Source organism: Tachysurus fulvidraco, chromosome 3 (genome assembly GCF_022655615.1).
Source record: "Tachysurus fulvidraco isolate hzauxx_2018 chromosome 3, HZAU_PFXX_2.0, whole genome shotgun sequence".
In the NCBI taxonomy this organism is placed as follows: Eukaryota; Metazoa; Chordata; class Actinopteri; order Siluriformes; family Bagridae; genus Tachysurus; species Tachysurus fulvidraco.
Window position 1 is genome coordinate 32,218,416 of NC_062520.1, and position 26,769 is coordinate 32,245,184.

A 26,769-nucleotide genomic window follows, 5' to 3' on the forward strand; every position below is an offset into this window, starting at 1 on the left:
GTACTGAAAGCCTTCGTCTTATTATCTTTTAGAAATTGTTTTTCAGCCACAAGCCCTCAGCCTCCACCTTTCCACAGATCTATTCTGGTTGCTTCAAGTCCCATTCATTGATTTATGAATGTTTTCACCATTTCGAGAAATAAAACCAGGACCATGTCAGACAGTGTCACAGCAGATATTCAACTTTCTTTCTTTTTTATAGAACCTAACAGAGCATTATGTAATCTAAAAGCATTTAGATATTGTGTTACAGATACAGTAGGTTTAAGAAAACAGCAGACAAAAAAATTATACTGAATAGCCTGAAATGTATAAGGAGCTTCCGAGCTTGTATCATGCTTTAAACGCAGAACATCTGAAAGCCCGGTTATATATCGAGGTAATAAAATAGAAAACAAGAATAATCCACAATCTTTATTAAAAATAAGCAAAAAAAAAAAAAAAAGGAAATACGAGCATGAAACACAAAGCTTGGACAAATATGAACTGAATACATGATAATAATTCACAGCAATGCTTTATGCAGCAGGCTGCATGTAGACAAGCTGATTAATGACTGACACGGAACAGGTAATGACGATTAGCTAACAAAGATGAAACCGAGGCAGAGAGAAGATAAGAACAAAAACAGGGGAATTCAAAGCAATATCACACAAAGGACGGATTTCTGACAGATTGTTGGAATGTATTCAAAATTATTTTAAAGGGCATGAGTCATTTTCAGGTCATTCAAGTTCAAGTTCTTTATTTGCCCCCCTATGGGGCAATTCGTTGTGCAACGGATAGTATAACAAATCACACACACATTACTGATACAAAAATTGCCCACCATGTAGACATGTAAGTTGTTTTGAAAGAGATTTCTTAGTCTTACTAATATCAGAGACACAGTTACAGATTCTTTACAAGTTGTACAAGACTGACTATTCAAAGCAAGGTAGATGGTGTCAAGGGCAGAGGGGTCCAGTCAGGAACTATGGAATAGTCTGAATGTTTGTTTAAATATATGCCAAAAAACAATTTTTGAGCTTTATTTCATTCATTCATTCATCTTCTACCGCTTATCCGAACTTCTCGGGTCACGGGGAGCCTGTGTCTATCTCAGGTGTCATCGGGCATCGAGGCAAGATACACACTCTCATTCACACACACACACACACACACACACACTACGGACAATTTCCCAGAGATGCCAATCAACCTACCATGCATGTCTTTGGACCGGGGGAGGAAACCGGAGTACTCAGAGGAAACCCCCGAGGCACGGGGAGAACATGCAAACTCCACACACACAAGGCGGAGGTGGGAATCGAACCCCCGACCCTGGAGGTGTGAGACGAACGTGCTAACCACTAAGCCACCGTGCTTTATTTAATTTCTACGAATTTCAGCTACTTATTTGGCAAAAACAGCGATGTACAGAAACAAACAACAAGCTTAGCATTTACAACAATCTTCTGTCACATTTATCTCACACACTCTCATTCTTTTTTTAAACAGGAGTGATCGGTACAGGTCACTTCTGCTCTCCTCGTGGGTTTTCAGAGGCTGTGAGGTCCAACGTCGTCCAACTCGTACCACTGACCCGCCGCATCTGGCAGACCACCAAGCTGAAAATGCTGCCCACGCCGGCCAACTTCCATTACATCTTCAACCTACGCGACCTTTCTCGCATCTGGCAGGGCATGCTGAACGTCACAGCCGACGTGGTCCATTCACCCGACGTAACGTCTGATCTGTTATTACAAGCTAAAGCATTGTTTAAGACACACATCTACACAGCGCTAAAACTTAACACACTATACAGACACATTACGCATAATTTTGCCCTTCTTTCTTTCTAAGGAAATAGGATTTTAAACATGAATCAAACCAAAATATTTCTATATACAATATAGAAATCTAACCAGTATTTCTCTGCTTTAAAAATAATTAGTTCTTCATGATAAAGCCACACTGTGAATATGCCGAACGTCGGGGCGTTTAGGCTGATAGACATGAACACGGCGAACAGTGCCAGTGACTTCATCTCCAAATGTAACAGGACTTCAACTTCAAGCGGCGAAATGCTTGACAGATAAAACTTACAGCTTTATTTTGGTTCAATCAAGTTTCCTATTTGATGATTTGAGGAATTATGGATTCTAGCTTTTGACAGAAAGCTCACCGAGTTTAAAGCGGCAATGTGGGTGTAACGAGGAGTCGTACGGCTGATCGTGACAGTGGGATAGACCAGGACAGATGGGATGGCATTATTATAGCCCTTATGGAATAAGAATTATAACAGACCAGGAAATTATGATATAGGGTCGAATGGTATAGTGTAGGAAAGGATAGCATGGGATGAGATATAGTGGAAAGTATTTGGGTTGGACAGCATCAGATTTGATCAGATGGAATGGGGTAGGTTAGTATTAGGTTAGACAGGTTGTCTATCATTGGCACAGTGAGCAAGCCAAGGGCAACTGGCATGGGCAACTCCCTAATACAAAACTAATGAGAGAGCTTCGCAAGAACCATGTCTCAGCAGAGGGACCCATCATTATCTGTTTGACATTAGAAATAATATAAGATGGGATTTAATAGCTTTTATTATTGAACCCTAATTCACTGTCCATCCTGAAGGTCCTCCTGCGTCTATGGAAGCACGAGTGTAAGCGCGTAATTGCCGACCGCTTCACGAGCCCCGATGACGTGGCCTGGTTTGACCAGACACTGGCTGACCTGGCACAGCAAGACCTGGGGGTTGATGCACGAGCATCTGTAGAAGTCAGAGAGGATGCCTACTTCGTAGATTTCCTGCAGGATGCACCCGAGGCTACAGGTGCCACCAGAACCAGACAAAACTATCAGAATAATTTTGTAGGAAACAAATGCATTCTGTAATCTAGTGAAGATCTTAACATGTTAACATCTAGTCTTAAGATGCTCTTGAGGATGCTAGGTGTAATTAGATGGTTTTAAAAACGATGCTTTGTGTCTGAGCAGGCGAGGAACCAGAGGGAACTAACTTTGACATGCCTAAAGTGTACGAGCCCATCGTTTCCTTCAGTGGCTTGTCCGAGAGACTGAACATGTTCCTGGAATTGTACAATGAGAGCATTCGAGGAGCTGGCATGGACCTAGTGTTCTTCACTGATGCCATGGTCCACTTGGTGAAGGTACACAGAAGCATCATAATCTTGTAAATCTTGTTTAAATAACTTCAAATCAGTGCAGTTGTGCTTGTTTAATTGCCTTCCACATAATCTACGACTAGCACCGTCTCATTGATTATTTTTACAACCCCAGGACAACGAGGGGCATCTCACACAGGACAACCGGGGCATCTCACACAACCTGCCAACCTTCACTGTTAAATTCTTTGCTTAAAGTTATTTAAATGCATCCTACACAGTTACCTTGGGGAACTTTAGCTGAAGAAATGTGCTGCAGTTCATGTTTTAGTATGCCAAGCAACTGTCCCACCAAATTGTTGGTTATGACTTGAATCGAAATAACTCTGTCTCTCTCTCTCTCTCTCTCTCTCTCTCTCTCTCTCTCTCTCTCTCTCTCTGTCTCTCTCTCTCTATCCTTCTCTCTCTCCTCTCTCTCTCTCTCCCCCCTTCTCTCTCTCTCTTTCTCTCTCTGTCATTCTCTCTCTATCCTTCTGTCTCTCTCTCTCTCTCTCTCTCTCTCTCTCTCTCTCTCTCTCTCTCTCTCTCTCTCTCTCTCTCTCTCTCTCAGGTGTCTCGGATAATCCGCACCCCCCGTGGGAATGCTCTCCTAGTTGGAGTGGGCGGCTCAGGCAAGCAAAGCCTGACGAGACTGGCATCTTTCATTGCTGGCTACAAAACTTTTCAGATCACACTCACACGGTGAGGCACACACACACACACACACACACACACACACACACACACACACACACACACACACACACACACACACACACACACACACACACACACACACACACAGCCGTCTCACACACACACAGCCGTCACACACAGCCGTCACACACACACACACACATACATACACACACACACACACACACGCACAGCCGTCACACACACACACAGCCGTCACACACACCTGCTCTATTATTAATCCTGTTCCCACAGACCATTTAAATGATTTAGGGCTTAAAAATATTCGCTGCAGGTTCAGAAGTATATTGGAATTTTTTTTTTTAATTGACATGAACTCAAAAGTCATGGAAACAACAGATAAACACAGTGAAGTAATGAAGAGAAACATTCAGCTTTTCATTCAGCCTACAGAATATTCAGATATGTTTCAGTTTCATCACCAACAGAATAAAAATATGTGTTTATATTTAACGCTGATGTAAAAGAGCTTCATGCTAATTTCAGTCTTGTTCACAAACTGCTTCTTTTTGTTAATTAAGAATGTGTCCAATATGTGTGAGTGTGATAAAAAAAAAATGTGTCTGTCAGTGTGTGTGTGTGTGTGTGTGTGTGTTTGTCACTTGGGAGAAAACAGATGGCTTTCAGCTTGTTCCCTTCACAACACAGACTGCTCACGATTCTCAGCAATCACGATGTCTCATCACATCATGTTCCAAAACACACACACACACACACACACACACACACACACACACACACACACACACACACACACACACACAAAGGGGTATGCCTTGTGAAAAGATATACTCGGAGAGCAGATGTCAGATAAGGAGAATTCTGTAATTCTACATCACTGTAGATAAATCTTATGGATGGAGGGATTAATGAATGAATAACTGGGACACAGATGATGAAGGGTTTACAGTAATGATTGGGATTTGATCCCCACCTCCACCTCCCTGTGTGTATGGAGTTTGCATGTTCTACCCGTGCTTTCCTTCAGGTTCTCTGGTTGTGTGTGTAGTGTGCGCACCCCAGTGCCTTATCTTACAATGTATTAAACACCCCCCTTCAGGATGTCCTCCGTCTCGTGACCCTTGGGAAAGACCCCGGGGTCCCTGTGACCCCGCATATACAAGTTTTACAGAAAATGGATGGATGTATGAAATAAAACAAATAAATAAATAAACAAACAAATAAACAAATAAATAAATAAATAAATAAATAAATAAATAAATGCTACATAAAGTAAAAATGTATAACAATTTCCTCCTTTTCACTTTTTGCAGGTCGTATAACACTTCGAACCTGATGGAGGATCTAAAGGTGCTCTACAGGACGGCAGGACAGCAGGGACGAGGGGTCACCTTCATCTTCACTGACAACGAGATTAAAGACGAAGCTTTCCTCGAGTACATGAACAATGTGCTCTCATCTGGAGAGGTCTCTCTCTCTCTCTCTCTCTCTCTCTCTCACTCTCTGTCTCCTGTCTCTCATTTTCTCGCTCTCTCTCTCACTCTCTCTCTCTGTCTGTCTGTCTCTCTGTCACTCACTCACTCACTCTCTCTCTCTGTCTCTGTCTCCTGTCTCTCACTTTCTCGCTCTCTCTCTCACTCTGTCTCTCTGTCACTCACTCACTCTCTCTCTCTCTCTCTCTCTCTCTCTCTCTCACATACAAATGTTCTAATCATTCCATCTTTTTCTGTGTCCTGTGTCCTTGAGAGTTCACAACATTGGTGTACACACACATTCAATACCCATGAGGTGACAGGTGGTGACCATGAACACGTCCTTCTGGTGTACCTAACTGCACTCACACACATTCATACTCATGAAACAAGAAAAAGACATAAAGAGAATTTAGAATTTAAAGATGAAGCACAAAAAAAACCCAAAGAGATGATAACTTTTCGGTTGAAGCCGTTAGGGAGGGATCTGTTTATCGCCTTGTAACCCCGGCTACATCAGCTGCTTTCCCTGAAGCCATTATGGTTAATCAGGCAATTAAACACTTGAGGATGGAGAGCCGCCTTTGATAGCAACTGCTCCTACTGAGGAATATTAATGAACTATGCTGGCATCTACTGATCATGCAGCGCTTTAACTTGTAATGTTCAGCGTTGGGCAAAAGTCAAGCTGTTTTTATTCCATTTATCAAACACTAATATGATGGGGTAGTTAGTTCATATTTTATTCGCATCGCAGGCGTTATTCAAACCAAGCAGTTTAGCTTTTTACTGGGTTTTTATATTATATATATATATTTTGTCTTTTTACTGGGATGGACGAGCTCAGAGGTTACATCATTAATACTAAGACTGATTACTAACACAATGGTCTTGGAGTTTTACTGGGATTTTTACTGACTTGTACTGGGACATGCAGAACTGGGACATGCAGAACTGGGACATGCAGAACTAGAGGCTTTACCTGCTTTGCAGAGACTAATATATATATATTTTTTACAGAAGACCATTTTTCCTTTACTAAAATCAATAGTGACCACGTGCTGAGGTCCTATTCCTTGAAACATCTACTGGAAATGACAGACACAGGAGTCATCATATAGTGGGACTGCCAGACCCCAGACTTATTTTACTTCCTTTATTAGAAGTCACAGGCACAGACCACATACAGTACCTCCTTCTCTTTCTTTACTGGGAATGACAGGCACCGACCACATACCTCCTTCTCTTTCTTTACTGGGAATGACAGGCACGACCACATACCTCCACAAACACTGACTGAGACAGACAGACATATATCACCTGCCTCCTTCTTTTCGTTTAATGAGCATGACAGGCACAGACCTCTACACTCCTTTTAATGATATAACTAAGAGACACAGACTCATCATCTCCTTCACTTCCTTGACTATGACAGACAATCACAGAGCCCAGGAATTCTACACTTTCATTACTGGGAATGATAGACACAGACCTCACACCACTCTCACGTCCACTACTCGGGATTAAAAGGCACAGACCACAAACACACCTTCACTTCCTTTACACTTCCCTGCGTATGACTCCACTATGTACATGATTCATTAAAAACATGTAAATGTATTCTCTGCAGGTATCCAACCTTTTTGCACGTGATGAGATGGATGAGATCCTCAGTGACCTTGTGCCAGTCATGAAAAGGGAGTTTCCTCGGCGACCTCCCACCAACGAGAGCTTGCGTGACTTCTTTATGAGCCGCGTACGGCAGAACCTGCATGTAGTCCTGTGTTTTTCACCAGTGGGAGAAAAGTTCCGCAACAGAGCTTTAAAATTTCCTGCTCTGATCTCAGGATGTACCATGGACTGGTTCAGTCGCTGGCCTAAGGACGCCCTTGTTGCAGGTTTGCTCGGTGTTACACTACTTAAACAGATATACGCTATACATAACATGTGTATTTATATAGGGTAGAAATACAAATGGTGTGGAGATGGAGGTACTGTAGACCCTGTAATGAGGTACTGGGAGGGATATTTATACAGGTAGGTGGAGATTGAGATAGTTCCTACAGCGATAGGTTGAGGATGGAATGAGACCTGTGGCAGTGGAGTGGGGATTAAATCTTAAATCATTTCTATACCCTCCTGTAAGGACATATTAGAGAAAAAGATGGGGGCTTTGTAGTTAAATTAGATCAAATAATGTTGGTGGGTTAGGGTTAGGATTAGGGTTAGGGTTAGGATTACGGTTAGGGTTATGATTAGGGTTAGGGTTACAGTTAGGGTTAGGATTAAGGTTAGGGTTAGGATTACGGTTAGGGTTATGGTTAGGGTTAGGGTTAGGGTTAGGTTAGGATTAGGGTTAGGGTTAGGAGAAATGAAGTAGCTGACCAGTACAGAGAGATTTGTGACAATTTCAGATTTTAAATAGGTGTCTGGTTCTAAGCAATCACCAGTGAGATCTGAACTCTTCAGCTTCATTTAATGTTCCCTGTATTATCAGTTAATGTTTTTTTTCACTTATCACAATTGTGAAGTGAGCAGATACCGTAGGAACTCCTTCACATATTTTTCAGACTCTTTCTCTGAAAAATGTAACCACAATCTGACACAAGCGTCTGCTTGAATAAGTAAGAAAGAAGTGCTTTCCTTGGCAGCATCAGAATATAGATCATGTGCATTTACAGTCAGTTTTAATGTACTATGTTTGTCCAGTGCATTCTGCAAAGTTCAGGTCGTATCATCTGTGTTCGTCTATTACTGTAACCTGTCCTGCAAGATGCCAACAGGAAACAGGCAGACATGAAATAAAAAAGTACTTTGACTACAGGTTTTGTATCTTTTTTTTTCAGTCTCAGAACACTTTCTATCCACGTACGATATTGACTGCTCGCCACAGGTGAAACAGGAAGTGGTGCAGTGCATGGGTTCCTTCCAAGATGGTGTTGCTGAAAAGTGTGTAGAATACTTCCAGCGATATCGGCGTTCAACCCACGTCACACCAAAGTCGTACCTCTCCTTCATTCAGGGCTACAAGGGCATCTACCAAGAGAAGCATTCAGAAGTTCAGACGCTCGCTAACCGGTAAACTCACTGCAAAATGATTAGCCCTGACGTACTAGTGTTCATTCATCAAAGGATGGGGCAGAAATGTCCAGGTCAAGAAGTGTGTTCACATTTAGCGTGGTTGATTAGACTTTAATATAAAACATTATTTTAAGGTTGGTTAAGTCGAACCGTTTTAGTAATTTGTGTTTTATTAAACACTTGGAGATTTTATTTAGAAATCTAAAACGTTATTTTGCTACCACGGTGGGTTCAATATAAAACTTAGAACCGTTGAAGACGCCCTTTTCTTCAGCTCTATGAGACCTAAAATGTTTTGTGGAACAAATGAGACATTTCCAAAAGGGTTTCATGAATTCTTCTCAGGATGAACACCGGCCTTCAGAAACTGAAAGAAGCCTCTGAGTCGGTCGCTGCTCTCAGCAAAGAGCTGGAGGTGAAGGAGAAGGAGCTGCAGGTCGCTAACGAAAAGGCTGACATGGTACAGTATGATGTTTATGCTACTGGAGCTCTATTCAACAGTTCAAGAACCTTCAGGAAACCTGCATTAATTCATTTGTTTATTCATTCTGGATAGAACAATAGAAAAACATGAAGGCATTTTATGGCATAAACAAGAATCGCCACTCGTCAGATTCGTTTTTATTCTCTTGTTACTCAGCTAATGAGTTGCTTAGCAAATCTCTATTACAGTAAGCCATTGACTCGACATCCTGGCTAACGTTTGTATATTTAAGGACTAAACCATTTGTTACTGATGAAATATAAAGTCCTTTGCCCAGAAATCCTTCTGTAAATGTTAAGTAAATGTCACCTTACACTAATCCTCAACATATCAATGATTCTACTTCTGACTTCATTCTAACTAACTTTAGCTCCAGAACTGGTTTGTTTGGTTGTGATCAATAGACAAGGCAAAGTGTGATTAATGCGCTACATCATAATTAGCTGTTTATTTGATTGCTGATTAGTTTTTTTTTCTTTTTTATTGCTATTTTTACAAGGATCACAAATTCATTTCACTACAGTTCACCTGAAAGTCAGATGATGTCTATAGAGGTCTTGTGACTGTGTATCTCATTAACCAGCTGTACTTTGGTGAATATGTTCAATATTTCTAATTGAATGATTGGAAAAAGCCTTGCTGTAGTTTCTTCTCTAATCCTTTGCAGTAGTTAGTTTGTGTAGTTTCTGTGGTCAGGAGCCATGGTGACTTTACTGTGAGAAATATTCTAAACCCAAATACCTTAAAAATCACTGAAATGGACCTTCCTGTGAGTCCTACATAAAATGATGATGGATTGTTTTACATTTGAGGTGCTCTGTTGGTTTGGTGCCAATGTCTCAGAACTGCTGCCATAAAAAAATAAAAGTACTATACATCTTGTAATGTAAAAATGTATTTACTTCTTCACTGGTACTTGTAGAGAACAATAACGAGTAAACTCTACACCAGGCAAACAGATGAAGAGTTAAAGGGCATTAAATCAAGGTACCTTCTGTTTGTCACCTCTCACAACTTACAAGTTACAGGTACACAACCTTAACCTTGCAGATAATAGGGTAGGGTGGTGTCCAAAACCTTTGCCGGCGTGGTTCGGGCTCCAAAAGGTATTGGATGCTTTTTGATTTTGCTGGAGTTTTTTCATGTTTCTTTTTTTCTTCCCAGCTTGAGATCTGATCAATAGCGAGCACAAGAGGTCACACTGCTTATATGGTTGGAAATCTCAAACCAACTTGCAGTTTAAACCATTAGATGTTGAGCTAAAAAAACGTTTGCCATATCTGTCAAAAACATGTTATTGTTTCTATACAATATGACGACCAGATGTTAACGAATTTGGTTTACTCAGACAACCATTACTCTGTCGCATGCATTACAGAACCGGTCGCATGCATTATCATAAAATTTAAAAATAGATGCCGAAGTGTTCTGCAGATTTTGGGACAAGGTCTTCGATAGTAGACCGAGTTAAGTATCTATGTTCCTCTTGATCTCCGGCAGGTGCTGAAGGAGGTGACGGTTAAAGCTCAGGCAGCCGAGAAGGTCAAAGTGGAGGTGCAGAAGGTGAAGGACAAAGCGCAGGCCATCGTGGACAGCATCTCTGCAGACAAGGCTATGGCCGAGGGGAAACTGGAGGCAGCCAGGCCGGCGCTGGAGGAGGCTGAGGCAGCACTGCAGGTCAGAGTCAGGCTCCTGAAGACCAATTGAAAGAATGAATCGGTGCATTGCTGGAATAATTAAAAAGAAACAAGGTGGAAAGGGAAAGATGAAGATAGGAAAGGTGAAAAGAGGAACAGTGGAAGAATGGTGCGTATATGAGAAAAGAGAAGAAAAGAGGGTTGCAAAGAGAGAACAAAAGGAGGCAGAGAACAGCACTGTTTTGTGTGTGTGCGTCTCCAGATGTGTTTTTTTTTCTTCATTATAATTACAAGCTGCCTGTGAGTGTATAAATATAGATGTGATGATAGCACCTCCACTGCAGGGTACAAGGTTCTCATACACACACACACACACACACACACACACACACACACACACACACACACACACACACACACACACACCTAACTCACTTCCATAAACCGACCAGAGTCTACCACACCACAACACGGTTCGTTTTAATCAGCGAATCACGATTTAGATTATTTGACTATTGTGTAAACAAATATATTTTTACACATTGCCACATTTACTTGTATGTAATGTATTTTATAGCTGACAGAATGTTTATCCTCACCTCACTCCGTTCATTATCTACTCTGTCTTATATATATATATATTAATTACATAATCAGTTATCACCACATGCCCAGAGTTCAGAACTTTCCTGATCTATCCGCCTTTGCAGACGATCAAGCCGTCGGACATAGCGACGGTCCGCACTTTGGGCCGCCCCCCTCATCTCATCATGCGTATTATGGACTGCGTGCTGCTGCTGTTCCAGAGGAAACTGAACTCCGTGAAGCTGGACACTGAGAGGAACTGCTTAACTCCATCATGGCAAGACTCACTAAAGCTCATGACAGCCGGGAATTTCCTCGGAAGCTTGCAGGTATCTAGTTAAGAGAATAAACCTGATTAAATCATTTATGAGCCATAAAAGTGTACCTTTATTTTAGTAAATCAGAATTATTTAGCAATTGCATTACAGTTTGGCATGACTGCAAGAGTGTGATGAAAATCAAATGCAATGCAACAGGGATTGTTTGTATTTGAAAGAAGAGATAAAGCAATGTGATTTATTGTCTGTCTGTCTGTCTGTCTGTCTGTCTGCGTATTGCATTTCATGTTGTCCCACAGCGTGCTACACAATCTTCCCCATACCTTCTGCCCACACTGTGGTGATGGAATAATCTGGTGAAAAATCACATTTCACAGTTTCCTCCTTATCCCAGATGTTGTAAGATGCAACAAGACGTGTTTAGTGTCTCTTAATCCTTTTTTTTTAAGCTTTGTGATGGATCTGTAAGGTTGAAATAAAATTTGTGTAGTACTCATTATAACACCGAAGCTAATGATTTTAAGCAGCGATCACAAAGCCATTTAGACCTAAAGGCACGATCATGAAGCAATCTAAACAGACTGGGTATGAATATTAACTTGGGAAATGATTATTAAAATGCTCTATTAAGTCAATTGTGCAGCTCATTTAAAGGCACAATAATGGAACACACTACACAGGGACATTAACTTTTACAACAGAATTGTTTGTAAACCGGTGTATCAGAGGAATTACACGGTAATGACTGTTAGCATTCTGTTTGGGTTCTACTGTACTGAGAAATGTAAAAATCTCTCTCAAGATGAAAACTATACCAGGTTTCGTATGTAATCAGAAGGCAATGAGACTCTGCATCATGGCTGACACAGTAACCCTAATCCTAACCCTAAACCCAACCCATAATCCTAACCCTAATCCTAACCCATTCCTAATTCTAACCATAACCCACTCCTAACTCTAATCCTAAAACCCTAACCAACTCCTAATCCTAACCAACCCACTCCTAATCCTAACCATAACCCACTCCTAACTCTAATCCTAGAACCCTAAACCACTCCTAGTCCTAACCTTAACCCACCCCTAATTCTAACCCTAAAACCCTAACCCTAACACCCTAACCCTGACCCCTAATCCTAAATCTAACCCCTAACCCCCAATCCTACCCCCTAACCCTAATCCCTAATACTAACCCCTAATCCTAACCCTAAACCCTAACCCTCATGTCGTCAGTAACACAAGACTGGAACATACATGTTTAATATGTTCAAGTGTTAGTGAAATATATAAACATATTACATGTGAAATTGTGTTCTGCCTGAAACCGACCTGCAAAACGAATATATCGAGCCTGATGAGCTAGAACTGTGTACATGCTGCATGTTTTTTTTGTTATCTTGTTTACCGCATCTTACTTGAACTAAACTGAATAATCACATCTCTGCAGCAATTCCCAAAAGACAGCATCAATGAGGAGGTTGTGGAGCTGCTCCTCCCGTACTTCGATATGTCAGACTACAACATAGAGACAGCAAGACGAGTGTGTGGAAATGTTGCAGGCCTCTGCTCCTGGACCAAAGCCATGGCCTCCTTTTTCTCCATTAATAAGGAAGTGCTGCCTTTAAAGGTGAGTCAGGACCCAAACGATTTTTTTAAAAATTAATTCTTTACCCTTTCGCACAAAACATAACCGTGTAAAATGGACATAGCCATGAGCTTTGCATTATTTACTAGACCTATGTCCTTATACTGCATTATTACACAAGGAAAATTAATATAAATAAATCTTTATAGATTTCTGGATAGTCGACTTTCGGGTTTTCCTGTAATAGCATGTCCTACATCTGGTATCATATTTTTTCCCACTATGTTTCACTACAATATTAAAATATAGAGTGTGCACTTTCACACGAGGGTTTAGAAAGAGAACTCTCGCTCTTCTGAGTTACAGCAGGGAGTGGGGTTATAAATCATTAAAAGAAAAAGGCAGACAATACTGAGTGTGTATGTTGTGTGGGATGTTCAGTATGAGAAAAGGACAATGTTTCTGATTACAGTATGGAGGCAAGATGATCTCTTTCTGATCTAATATATTATACTGTTTATGTCGTTCTCTGATGGCTTTTCCAGGCCAATCTGGCAGTTCAGGAAAACAGGTTGGCTATCGCTAATGCGGACCTGCAGAAGGCTCAGGCCGAGCTGGACGAGAAGCAAGCCGAGCTGGACGTGGTGCAGGCAGAGTATGAGAAGGCCTTGATGGAGAAACAGGTATTTATTTTTAATCATTTCTTTGGGTGCTTTCACACCTGCCTTGTTTAGTTTGGCTGAATCGTACCAGAGTTCGATTGCACATTTGGTGCTGTTCATTTGGGCAGGTGAGAACGCAGCAATCGAACTCTGGTGCGCACCAAAAGCAGACCAAACAAGTGGACCGAGACCTCCTTGAAGAAGTGGTCTCAGTACGCTTTCAAACGAACTCTGGTACGGTTCGTTTGTGGTGAGAACACGATCCGAGATCCCGGTCCGAGCCCTAACTGCAAAAAGTATTGCGCATTTTGGACTAAACCAGCTGCCGTAGTGGGTCGTTGGCAATATATGATAACATGATAAGCATGTCACAGTTTCACAAAAGTAATGCTCGCCACCACCTGAAGTGTCTTGCGATGCGTCTTCGCCGTTTGCAGTGCATTAAAGTGATGTTTTCAAGCCGCATCCGCGCTTCATTCTGAAAATTAAGACTTTGCATAGAATGCTGTATACGAGCGATGTAGTAGATTACAACCACGAACATAATCGCAGCGCGCGGTTCGTCTCTCCATGGTGTACTGTATGCTGTATTGTCCTGTATTTTCCTCTTTTTGTTTACTTCCGGAGTTTCGTTTAAATTTCCCGCACGTTTATTCTGACCAATCGAGAAGCAGTTTAGGAAATACGCTCAAAGACATGTGACCAATGAGTGATGTGGAGGTTATCACATGACTGCATTTTGGTTCGTTTCAACTGGTGCGGAACAGAACGATCGGTGAGGTGCGAAAAGGAACCAAAACTGATAAAAAGCTACAATGGGTCATTTTTGCTTTTGGTCCGGACAAATGAACCGAACTCTAGGTGTGAAAGCACCCTTTATGAATTAATTAGGATTTCTATTACTTTCCACAAAAGGCTAAGACACAATTCCCATAATATGTTCAGGGACGGCTTAACATCCAAACCTTTAGTGACTTCCCCCCCAAAAAATAATAACACCAAACAACAAAAAGTGTTCTGAGGTACACAAGTTTCAGTACTTTGTTTAAAAAAAATACAGCTTGTTGATAGGATGTCTTCACATCGTGTTCACCTGCAAATTAGATGAGGGTGATCGCGGGGCATAATCAGACGCATCAGCGTCACACTCATTAGCCGATAATTGTGCAATTAACAGCCCTGGCTGACTGGCCTCACCACGCTGGTTGTAATAAAAATGTATGTGCACTTCAGGGAGCAGAAGTTGTCTTTTGTGAAAGAACAAGCACTGAATGTAAAATGTAATCTTCTTGGTGATTACTGGAGACGCCCAATTGAACAAAGCTAATCGCTAATTATTAAAATCATGCTCATTATCTATAGCAGGTGTTGTTTTGTACAGGCACTTCGACACTGATGTAGCTCACGTAGCCTTTGTGTGAAAATAAACAAGGGCATCATTTGGTTCATCCACCATAGACATTCCTGTGAATCAGTTGTTACTATGGAAACAAAAACCATTGCGATTGGACCTGCCACCAGATCTGCTGTGATAGAAGATTAAGCCAGAACCTTCTTCTGACCAGATTTGAGAACTTTTAATTGAAATTTGAAATGATCACACACCGGCTTCAAGCCATATCAGGGGGCGTGGCCTAACATATGAAGGTGAAATTGTAATTTAGAAGTAATTTTAACGATTATGAATCTCAGATACACAAAGCTAATAACTAGCAGCCTCCTTATTTATTAGCGAACACATTCAAATGTTATTACCTGTAATTTGAAATTTTTTTTGACCCGTAGAAATTTCTCGAGGATGCAGAACGTTGCAGACGCAAGATGCAGACGGCTTCCAGCCTGATCAGCGGCCTGGCTGGTGAAAAAGCTCGCTGGACAGAACAGAGCAAAGAGTTCACTGCTCAGACAAAGAGACTCGTCGGTGTGTTTGCTTTATTCATATACTGTTCGTCGATTCATCTAATTTTAGCAATTATTTACATTTAGAATCTTTTTAATAAAATCACTATTTTTTTTTTGTGATGACTTTTTTGGTGGTGTTGTTTACATCAGGAGACGTTTTGCTGGCCACAGCCTTCCTCTCCTACTCCGGCCCATTTAACCAGGAGTTTCGCAACCTCTTACTGGGTGACTGGCAAAGGGAGATGAGGTCACGGCACATTCCCTTTGGCATTAACCTGAACCTGACCGAGATGCTGATTGATGCACCGACCATCAGCGAGTGGAACCTGCAGGGCCTCCCTAACGATGACCTGTCCATCCAGAACGGCATAATCGTGACCACGGCGGCTCGATTTCCACTGCTTATTGACCCACAGACGCAAGGCAAGAGCTGGATCAAGAACAAAGAGGCCAAGAACGAACTTCAGGTGAGGAAAGAAGACAAATCATCCATGGTGACTCTATACTCGTGATATTGTGACCCAGTTTATACATTTATGTAGTTAGATGATTAGACTTTATGTGATTAGTCTTTTCATATTCACATCATAGCAGAGAATCACCATCCAAACCATAACATTCTGTACCACAGACGCCCACTAACTCTTCCTACTGTACGTTTGAGCATTTTGGTTTGTTTGTTTTTTTCAGAAAGAATTGACCACATGTCTTGTTCTTGCAAATGATTTAGACAGAAATGAACCCTTCCTCGTCTTTGGTAATAGCTTCTTCTCGGTAACAGTACTTAAGGTTAGTGTGTGTATGTGTGTGTGTGTGTGTGTTGCCTCAGATCACATCGCTGAATCACAAGTACTTCAGGAACCACCTGGAGGACAGCTTGTCTCTGGGGCGCCCCCTGTTGATAGAGGATGTGGGTGAAGAGCTCGATCCCGCTCTGGACAATGTGCTGGAGAAGAACTTCATTAAGACTGGCACTACGTTCAAGGTTCTACACTAACACACTAATTAGACTACAATTCATTTATGATTCAAACCGACTATAATTATTCTTCAGTAGCATTCGGTTTTTCATCAAGAACAATGTAGAAATGCCTCAGACCATTAAGCATCCTCAAGCCTTAAACCTCGACATTAACAGTATCTGTTTCTGAACCAAAAATATAAATATGCTAAGTTAGGTTAAAGACATCAGATCACATACAGTTCATATAAAACATATGTGTCTCAACAAAATGTGATATCATCGTTACACTAAACTGCATTTAAACAGGTTTCTTTAGGAATAGATGGAATGATGTAACACGAGCGTGATCGATTCACATGTTGGCCTTGTTGGTGTCGATTCTCAGCTCAGTCGCACGTTTGGGGTTGGATTTTAATCGGGGATTTAAAACAAATCACGGCCAAATGTAGGGAAATGAATCGTGTCCTTTTTACTCGATTCAATCTTATGAACCGGTCTGAATTACGCCACTGATTTAGGAAAATCCAACAACATCAGGAGACATTATTTCTTTTTTTATTCTTTTTTTGGCTAGCATACAGAACATTCTCAGGTTAAAACTGTTTAACCGCTTAATCTCTAAGCACCAGCAGAGACTGTGTTTTTTGTGGAGTATAAAATTACTCATCAGCAGGTTTGAGCAATCAAAAATGCAAATATGTGATTAATAGGATCAAAAACGAGTAATGAAGAGCTCCAAAATAAACCCCGAGCGAGCGAGCAGAGGTGGGCTTCACTCCTCCCAGGTCACCTCATTATCAGATCTCTCAGTTCTGTGAGCTGGAGCTGGAAATAATGAGCCGTTGGCACCATCCGGAGCTGTGACAGGCTTCACTCACAGCTCTGTTAACATGGAGGTGCAAACACCTGATCTCCAGCTTTAATAACAGATATAAGGATGAGAAGACGGTGCCGTTTTTGTGCCATCGCACTACATTATCGTCACTCGTCATATCAAATGTTTTTATTTCATTCCTTTTTTTAATATAGATGTTAACACAAGAAACACAAAATATATACAAATACATAAAAGATTATTCAAAACTAGGACAAATTGATATCATTGATCAGGTTCACGCAGTCTTGCATGTTCTCTGAGTTTCTACTGCTTTCTTTTTAAAAAGGTAAAAGTTGGAGATAAAGAGGTGGATGTGATGAAGGGGTTCCGGCTTTACGTGACCACCAAGTTGCCCAATCCGGCGTACACTCCGGAGATCAGCGCCCGCACGGCTATTATCGACTTCACAGTCACGATGCGAGGTCTGGAGGAACAGCTGCTCGGCCGCGTCATCCTCACGGAGAAACAGGTTCCTCCATACACACCTTAAATCTGCCAGCTTTACGTTTTCAGATGTTCGTCGAGCGAAGAGAAACGCAAGCTCTCAAACGCTCAGGATTGTAGCTTCGACGTTGCTGACACTGGAGACTCCTTCCATCGAGTTTCATACGTTTGAGCATTTGTTCGTTTCCTTACTACTTGATTTATATTACAGCGGACAAAATTCAACCTCATGATTCTTTGCTAGTTTACGTTCTTACACATTTCTCATCAGATTCAACAGACACAACTTGAGTTGGTTATATTGATAAAACTCAAATGATATCGCACTTGGGGTCACGGTGGCTTAGTGGTTAGCATGTTCGCCTCAGGGTTGGAGGTTCGATTCCCACCTCCGCCTTGTGTGTGTGGAGTTTGCATGTTCTCCCCGTGCCTCGGGGGTTTCCTCCGGGTACTCCGGTTTCCTCCCCCGGTCCAAAGACATGCATGGTAGGTTGATTGGAATCTCTGGAAAATTGTCCGTAGTGTGTGAGTGTGTGTGTGAATGAGAGTGTGTGTGTGCCCTGTGATTGGTTGGCACTCCGTACAGGGTGTATCCTGCCTCGATGCCCGATGACGGCTGAGATAGGCACAGGCTCCCCGTGACCCGAGAAGTTCGGATAAGCGGTAGGAAATGAATGAATGAATGATATACATGCATATAGTGAGTGACGTTTCAATACTTTAGACTTTCGACCACCGAATCAAGCTTTACTACCATTTTCATATTAATCTTTGAAACATATTTGAAAAGAGGAAAACCTTCTAGACCAGTTCATTTGCTCCTGGTTTTCCTATTCATGGGGAACTGAAGTGCCGTTCGGTGCCATCAGGGAATAAAAGAAGTGGCACTCAGAGCATGCTGAAGTCTGTGCCTGCAGATGTCTGTGCCTGCAGATTATTATCTCAGGGGATTGCCGATAAATATATAAATATAAAAAATATAAAAAATATAATAAGAAGGATGAATATAGTGAACCTACATGTCCCGTTGTTATAGTGTTTGCCCTCGGCTTTTCATTTTTCATACAATTTAGAACAAATAAAAGTCCTCCTGTCTGCATTTCGAATGGATACGAGGAAGAAGGTATCTAGAGTTACTATTAAAGCAGTTTATTTCTGACTGCTGGCCCAAATGTCCTGCTAACGGCTACAGAAGTAGCAGCAGATATCGAAACAAAGGCTTTCATTGAACAATCTGAATTCAATGTGTGTTAGTTTGAGTGTGGGATTCGACTGCAGGAAAGTGGACATGTTAAAGCTACACAGGGAAAGAGGTCTGGACTTAAGGCATGTTTGAAGGAGGATCTTCAAATTTTGGCTCAGATCTTAGACCATTTCTAATTTACAAATCTTACCTCTGCCTAAAAATTCAAGATCTAATATCTTTAACTCTATAGTAAGGATTAGACCTTTAAGCAACGGAAAAGGACTTTAGGGCTTTAAACTTAGGAATAGGTTTAGATCTGTAAATTCTGGGGAATGGGAAAGATCTTCAGATTATAGGAAAGGGGTCTGATCTTTAGATTTTCAGAATGGGTTAAGTCTGCAACTGGTAGGACGTGTTTAAGATCTTTGGCTTTTGGCATTTGAGCTTTTAGGAAGTGGTTAGATCATTAACACCTAAGAAACTGGATGGGAATTTTGGGTTAGTGCTTTAATCAGTGGAATGGAACTTTAGCTTCAGAATGTGGACAAAATATGTTAACCAATGGATTGTATCTATGCTCCAGGAGCTGGAGAAGGAGCGCACAGACCTTCTGGAGGACGTAATGGCCAATAAACGCAAGATGAAAGAATTGGAGGACAATCTGCTGTTCAGACTGACCAGCACTAAAGGCTCGCTTGTAGATGATGAAAGCCTGATTTCTGTTTTGGCCAACACTAAATGCACTGCTGAGGAAGTCACAATAAAGCTCCAGATTGCTGCTGAAACCGAGGTCCAAATCAACGCAGCCCGAGAAGAGTACAGACCCGGTACCATAGAACTAAATTACTTTTGTCTTGTTTAAACGGTTTCTGTTTCTAAGATTTGTACAGACATAGTTAAATATTCTGTGTCTCAGAAGTTACCTGGTGTTTTATGTTCTCTTGTGTAGTGGCAACCAGAGGTAGCATCCTGTACTTCCTGATCACAGAGATGAGCATGGTGAACGTCATGTACCAGACATCGCTACGGCAATTTCTTGGCCTGTTTGACTTGTCTTTAGCCAGGTAATGGAAAAGACGTGTAAAAAAGATACTGCTGCTCGGGTTAGGGTTATGATAGGGTCGATCTTATGTTATGTTATGCAAATGTCAAAGCCTCAGTCCAAGTGAGCAAACACACACACACACACACACACACACACACACACACACACACACACACAGCATGATGCAACCACCAGCATGCTTCCCTGTGGGATGGCCTTCTTAGTTTGATGACCAGTGATGGGTCTCCAAAATGTCCCAGTTGTTTTTTTTTGTTGTTTTTTTATATGATATGACATGTAATTCGAGCCTCATATGACATTGTGAAGTGACATTTCCAGGGCTCTCAAGTTTTGAAGATGGACAAGCGTGACTTTTTTTTTCATTGGTTGTTGCGTTAAAACTTACCCAGATAGTGCTATTTTCTGATTGGCTGTTTGTAGCCTCTTTTTTTTTAATTGGCTGATAAGTGTCATTCCTGCCCGGTTTCCATAGAGACAGCGGTGCAGACTATTTAATATATGACAAATATTCAAAAAGTTTTTCTGTGTGAGAAATACGATGTGTGGCAAGAGAGTGTGACAAAAGACCGAAATGCGTGACTGTCACTCTCAATGTGTGACACTCCACAGCCCTGCGTTTCATATCAGCTTCCATAGTAAACATTCTGCACAGTGGCATTTTAATAGGTTTTACGAAGACTCTGTCAGCTAATCAATCAAACACCCTAACAGACAAATGCTGCTGTCTGTTTAAACAGGTCTTTAAAGAGTCCAATTACAAGCAAAAGGATCGCCAACATCATCGAGTACATGACCTACGAAGTGCACAAATATGCCGCCCGAGGCCTGTATGAGGAACACAAGTTCCTGTTCACGCTGCTGCTGGCACTCAAGATCGACATGCAGAGTCACCGAGTAAAACACGAAGAGTTCCTGACCTTAATTAAAGGTGAGAGTCGAAGAATCATCGTTTTTGCAGCTCTCGCTTCCTCTCTCCGTTTCTCAGTTTCTGTCTCCCACTCGGATCTGTTTAAAATGGTGCTGATCCTGAAAAGAAAAGAAGAAAAGAAAAAAGATATAAATATAGAATCAGTTACATAACAGTGGTGTGATAATTTACTGGTATGACACCATGAGATGAAAACCAGGTGTATTGCAGTTGTTCTTCTACACCGGTATAGAATTAACAAAAAAAAAATCAAGAACATATATTTTTTTATTTATGTCTATTGTCTGAATCGGAAAGTTGTACGACTGTAATTTTAGAATCGTGGTATGTTAAAGCTTTAAGTCCTTGTTTTAAAGCAAAATAGACTGAAAGAAATTCAGGGCTGTCAGTTGTAATGTGATATGTAAAGAAAATTAAAGGTGGGGTCTCCGATTTTTAAAAGCCAATGTTGACATATAAAATCACCAAAACAAACACGCCCCCTAACCCAAACGGGTCCCACCCCTGTATCGATAGCTCCGCCCACACATACATACGTAACCCAGGCGACTAACAGAAAGAAACGTGTCTTTATCATAGCTGAAGGGAAGAACAATACGATTGTAGATAAACAAACAAGCAAAAATGCCACACAAGCATAATGATGTAAAGGACAAAGGCATATATTAGTTCTGTGTAACAAAGCAAAACCAACGTTACTCACCTATCGAGAAGGAAAAAAGCGCCTCGGCGTCTTAAGTAAAGTCGGCCACATATTCACAGGTCGGAGTTTCCCGAGTCGATGACTCCTGAGCTAAACGCTGTTACTACACAAAACGCGGTTGTAGCTGCCTCTCTACATCACTACGATAGAAAAGAGGTGTTATTTGTGTAGTAACAGCGTTTAGCTCAGGAGTTATTGACTCGGGAAACTCCAACCTGTGAATATGTGGCCAACTTCCTGCTCCTTCAGTTCTCTCCAGCGCTGGAAAGCTGATCCTATATTAACACGTCCTACTTCTTGTCCTTATCGTAAGTCTTTCTTCTCTTTCTTTCTTTGTCTTTATCCTCCATGTCGATGTTAAAACCGCTTTCTGCTGACGTCACACACGCGCACCGAACACTCTCTCCACCCATATTGACAAGCCCCGCCCCTTTATGCTCATTGGCTACATTGGTGATACAGGACCGAGAAAATGAATAAGATGTCTACTGAGAGAATAAAGGCAACTCATTTCTACCTGTTTGTGCTCCAGTGAATACATCCAGCGTATAAAACATTAAATTAGTGTGGGACCTCAGATGTGTCACGTTTCAGTGATTATCTTCAACACCAAGTCACAGAGTCCAAGTTACACAAGATGAATTATGAGAATTTTTAGCAGTGCCTGAGTGGGCAGAAGAAGTAAAGCTTGATGACCTGCTGATGGCGGTTATATTAAAGGTGATGTTGAAAAGTGTGTCAGATTTAGAGAGAAGGTTTAAAATACACTCCAATGATCTGAGGAGTTTCTGTTGTTGTTTTTCCCCTGAAACCTGACATGTAGTCTACAGTATTAGTCACAATATTTCTTCTTGACATTTGCCAAGGAAGCAAAACTTACAGCTAACAATTTTTATTACTGCGGCAATTCTTTAATGAATTTAATTCGACTTAATTCATCTTCCAAACAAAATATGATAGGTGCCTGCTCGAAGACATGGGATAATTATACACACCGATGTCTTGGGTATGAGAGAACACAAGCTTCCAGCTCTCCTTGAACTCATCTTTCGAAAGCCGTCGGTTTACTATTCATTTATACATCTTAAAGGACATAATTCAGTCCCAGTGATGAATAATTTAGTAACTGTGGTTAAACTAATAGAGTGTGTAGTTGCTGAAAAAGCAGACCGTAAGTCATCCAAAGTCACGGTATGAGAGTTAAAGGGCTTCAGAATAAGCATGTAGCTAATGAATTAGATTCAGATACAGTGAAGCACCAATAAATCAAAGTATGGCACAGCATTGGACGTGTGTGTGTGTGTGTGTGTGTGTGTGTGTGTGTGTGTGTGTGTGTGTGTGTGTGTGTGTGTTTCTCAGGTGGAGCATCTCTGGATCTGAAAGCTTGTCCACCCAAAGCAGCTAAGTGGATCTTGGACATGACGTGGCTCAATTTGGTTGAGCTCAGCAAGCTGTGGCCATTCTCTGACATCCTCGATCAGGTGTGTGTGTGTGTGTGTGTGTGTGTGTGTGTGTGTGTGTGTGTGTGTGTATGTGTGTGTACACTGGTTTTGCTGAGCCAGTTGTCCACTGTAGTATTACATTCCTGTTGTTGGCTGACTAAACTGTAACCCAAACTGGTGTCTGCTGCTGTCGCCCATCTCCTTCAAGACTCATTCTTCTCATCACGGTTGTAAAGAGCGTTCTTTAGAGTCATCGATGAAGATCACTTTCTCTTGACAATGAACATGTGAACATGTTCCTGACCCTCTCTACCTCTGTGTTCTCACCTGCTACACTAATGCCATGTTACTATATATATTCAGATGAGTGTCTGGAGGCAGGTTTACACTCACACCAGAGTGTGAACAGTAACACACACACATGACATGACTTGTGTTTGTTGTGTGTGAGCAGATCGGCCGTCATGAGAAGCAGTGGAAGAGCTGGTTTGATAAGGAAGCCCCAGAGGAGGAGCCGATTCCCAACGCCTATGACAAATCCCTCGACTGCTTCCGACGTCTGCTGTTCATTCGCTCCTGGTGTCCAGACAGAACCATCGCACAGGTTACACAAGCGTCTCATCCACCATGTGCTTTTTTCCTCCACTTCAGTGTTCGCTATCTCACATGCATCATGCTGACGTACCAGCTCAATAGACCCAAAGCTTTGTTTCCTCCTAACTGAACACTATGAAAATAGCATGTTGCTACGGTTACGGTTCAAAGGATGTTGCCTGCCTATATTCTTGTTGTCAATGGCATTTCATTCTTTTTTTATTTTCCAGGCTCGTAAATATATCACAGACTCTTTAGGGGAGAAATATGCCGAGGGTGTGATTCTGGACCTGGAGAAGACATGGGAGGAGTCAGACCCCCGCACACCCCTTATCTGCTTTTTGTCTATGGGCTCAGACCCGACTGACTTCATCATCGCCCTGGGCAAGAGGCTCAAGATCGAGACGCGCTACGTCTCCATGGGCCAGGGACAGGAAGTACATGCTCGCAAACTCCTGCAGCACTCCATGGCTAATGTAAGAGCAGCTAGCGCATGTTTATTTATTAGTTTTTAAAGGTGGGGTCTCCGTTGTTTGAGAAATGCTTCAGAAAACCGAGTCGGGCCGACAAACAAAACAAAAACAAAACAAACATGTAGCCAATGAGCAGAAAGGGGCGTGTCTTGTCGATTTTGCTTGTTTGTTTATCTACAATCGTATTGTTCTTCCCTTCAGCTATGATAAAGACACGTTTCTTTCTGTTAGTCGCCCGGGTTACGTATGTATGTGTGGGCGGAGCTATCGATACAGGGGTGGGACCCGTTTGGGTTAGGGGCGTGTTTGTTTTGGTGATTTTATATGTCAACATTGGCTTTCAAACAATGGAGACCTCACCTTTAATCCGATTGGATGTATTTCTAGCAGCACCAAAGACAGTAGTTTTGACTGAATGAACACTTACTGTATGACTATGAACACATAAACAGATTTGTACAGTGACTTGCACTTTGGTTCAATAATTTTTAGTCATTTTGACTTTTACTCTATGAAGTAGGTGAGAAGCAGAACATCAAGTGATTCTCAGTGTTCATTAAACCGTAGCATTATGTAGAAAATGTCACATGACCTACTGCTTCTACCAAGATTCTGTTTCCTCCTCATAAGCAGCAGGACTGATGTGGAAGAGCTGAGTGCTATAGCTATTGTCCCTTGTGGTGAACCTGTATGTGTTTAACAACAACTAAGTAAATTGTTAACTCGAAGGATTAAAACAAAAATAAAGTCTGAGTTTGTCCATCAGTCACACATAGGACACTGCCTACATGGTGGATGTAGCAATGTATTCATATTGTATACATACACACATTAACAGGTTTAGATCATCCTTCATTATCTCCTCACTCTCTCTCCCTGACACGTCACACCCTGACTACCACACATGACAAACTGCTTATTTGTCTTATTAACTTAAAAAAACAAGAGAGATTGAAAACTATTGTGTATATTCTCTCTCTCTCTCTCTCTCTCTCTCTCTCTCTGTTACACAAATACACACAGGGTGGCTGGGCTCTGCTGCAGAACTGCCACCTGGGGCTGGACTTCATGGACGAACTGATGGACACGCTGACAGAGACGGACAGCATTCATGAAGGTTTCCGGCTGTGGATGACCACAGAAGAGCACCGCCACTTCCCCATCACGCTGCTGCAGATGGCCATCAAGTTCACTAACGAACCGCCACAGGGGCTCAAAGCAGGACTCAGGAGGACATATGGAGGTCAGACTGAACAGACAGACAAACAGACAGACTTTGGTTATCACTTTGTCTGAGACTAACACTAGTGACCCCCGTTTTCATAATCTGGTTAAACCCCTTGGACGTTTTGTTAACAGATTATTAAATAATAATTAATATTTTACATGGATATTATAAGTACAACCTTTTTTTAGTAATTAACCGATGCGTCACCAGAACAATTTAGCTTCAACTAATTGCTGTAATTTAGCTAGTTCTAGCTAGCATGTTGCTTTTAAGACTTTATATAGACCCAATGTCCAGTGGGATCAATGATACTGATGTGGTAGACACTTAAGACTGAAATGTTAGAGTTTGACCATCATGCTCAGAAGAAAATGTCCCTTTTCAAACAAAATATCACAATCGGTGTCTTTATGTAAAGATCAGGCTTAATCTGTTTGTTCCCCACTGTGACTGAAAATATCGTTTGTTCTAAGCGATGGCTGGTGTCTACGGGTGGAGAATAATAAGCACGTTTTATTTAGGTGCTGATAAAGACGACTTCGGCTCTCCAGTTCACTCGGCTGGAAAATTCACAGATTTACCAAATGACCTGGTGCCTGGGATCTGTCAGGAGTGTCAATATGGCTCGAGGCTCAAATGCGATGAACTGAAATGTCACTTTTTTCTGCCTCCTGTGTCATTCAAGGATATGAAACTCACTCTCTCTCTCTTTCCCTCTGTATCGGACACCCAGGGATTAGTCAGGACCTGCTAGATGTGAGTAATATGCCTCAGTGGCGGCCGATGCTGTACGGCGTAGCCTTCCTGCACTCAACTGTCCAGGAAAGGAGGAAGTACGGCCCACTGGGCTGGAACATCCCATATGAGTTCAACCAGGCTGACTTCAACGCCACTATCCAGTTTGTGCAAAATCACCTAGACGACATGGACATCAAGAAGGTGAGACCGATTGGCTAAAGGAATCTGAGGAATCATTAATGACTCACCTAAATGACTCTTACTGTACTTTACCTTGCTAACCCATAAGATGTGCATCTTTGAGTCAAATTTAGTTTGTCTTAAATGCCGTTTTCTACAGCAAAGTGCAAAATAAACCACAAATGAATTTAGTATCTAAAATGTGAACGTGAGCAACAGCTTTATGTGTCTAAATGAATACAAAAGAATCAAATCACCAGGTATTAAATTTGTGGAAAGCTGTTTATCAGGAAAAAACTTACACTAAAGTAATAAAACAATTATAATTTTTTAAGAAGTAAATACATGTCACTAACTTCAAATAATGAGTGTTTCTTAAAGATTGTAGCCACCAAAGGTATTAGTTAATGATGTAAATAAAACTAAACAT

General features: G+C 41.5%; 1 protein-coding gene across 2 annotated transcripts in view; it reads left to right on the top strand.

The window, feature by feature from the left end:
- The window catches only part of dnah5 (dynein, axonemal, heavy chain 5), a 77,343-nt gene that overhangs the window by 43,467 nt on the left and 7,107 nt on the right, over positions 1–26,769 (top strand). For both annotated transcript variants that reach the window (XM_047811577.1, XM_027177845.2), the window contains 24 exons: positions 1,501–1,724; positions 2,626–2,824; positions 2,989–3,161; positions 3,727–3,857; positions 5,147–5,300; positions 6,936–7,203; positions 8,152–8,383; positions 8,732–8,846; positions 10,371–10,547; positions 11,218–11,421; positions 12,815–12,994; positions 13,498–13,635; positions 15,400–15,535; positions 15,667–15,983; positions 16,346–16,501; positions 17,644–17,826; positions 19,571–19,814; positions 19,937–20,051; positions 20,791–20,981; positions 23,044–23,165; positions 23,581–23,730; positions 23,951–24,196; positions 25,217–25,436; positions 26,155–26,360. In XM_047811577.1, the coding sequence (XP_047667533.1) occupies positions 1,501–1,724; positions 2,626–2,824; positions 2,989–3,161; positions 3,727–3,857; positions 5,147–5,300; positions 6,936–7,203; positions 8,152–8,383; positions 8,732–8,846; positions 10,371–10,547; positions 11,218–11,421; positions 12,815–12,994; positions 13,498–13,635; positions 15,400–15,535; positions 15,667–15,983; positions 16,346–16,501; positions 17,644–17,826; positions 19,571–19,814; positions 19,937–20,051; positions 20,791–20,981; positions 23,044–23,165; positions 23,581–23,730; positions 23,951–24,196; positions 25,217–25,436; positions 26,155–26,360 (4,481 nt within the window). The remainder of the gene's footprint in view (positions 1–1,500; positions 1,725–2,625; positions 2,825–2,988; positions 3,162–3,726; positions 3,858–5,146; positions 5,301–6,935; positions 7,204–8,151; positions 8,384–8,731; positions 8,847–10,370; positions 10,548–11,217; positions 11,422–12,814; positions 12,995–13,497; positions 13,636–15,399; positions 15,536–15,666; positions 15,984–16,345; positions 16,502–17,643; positions 17,827–19,570; positions 19,815–19,936; positions 20,052–20,790; positions 20,982–23,043; positions 23,166–23,580; positions 23,731–23,950; positions 24,197–25,216; positions 25,437–26,154; positions 26,361–26,769) is intronic.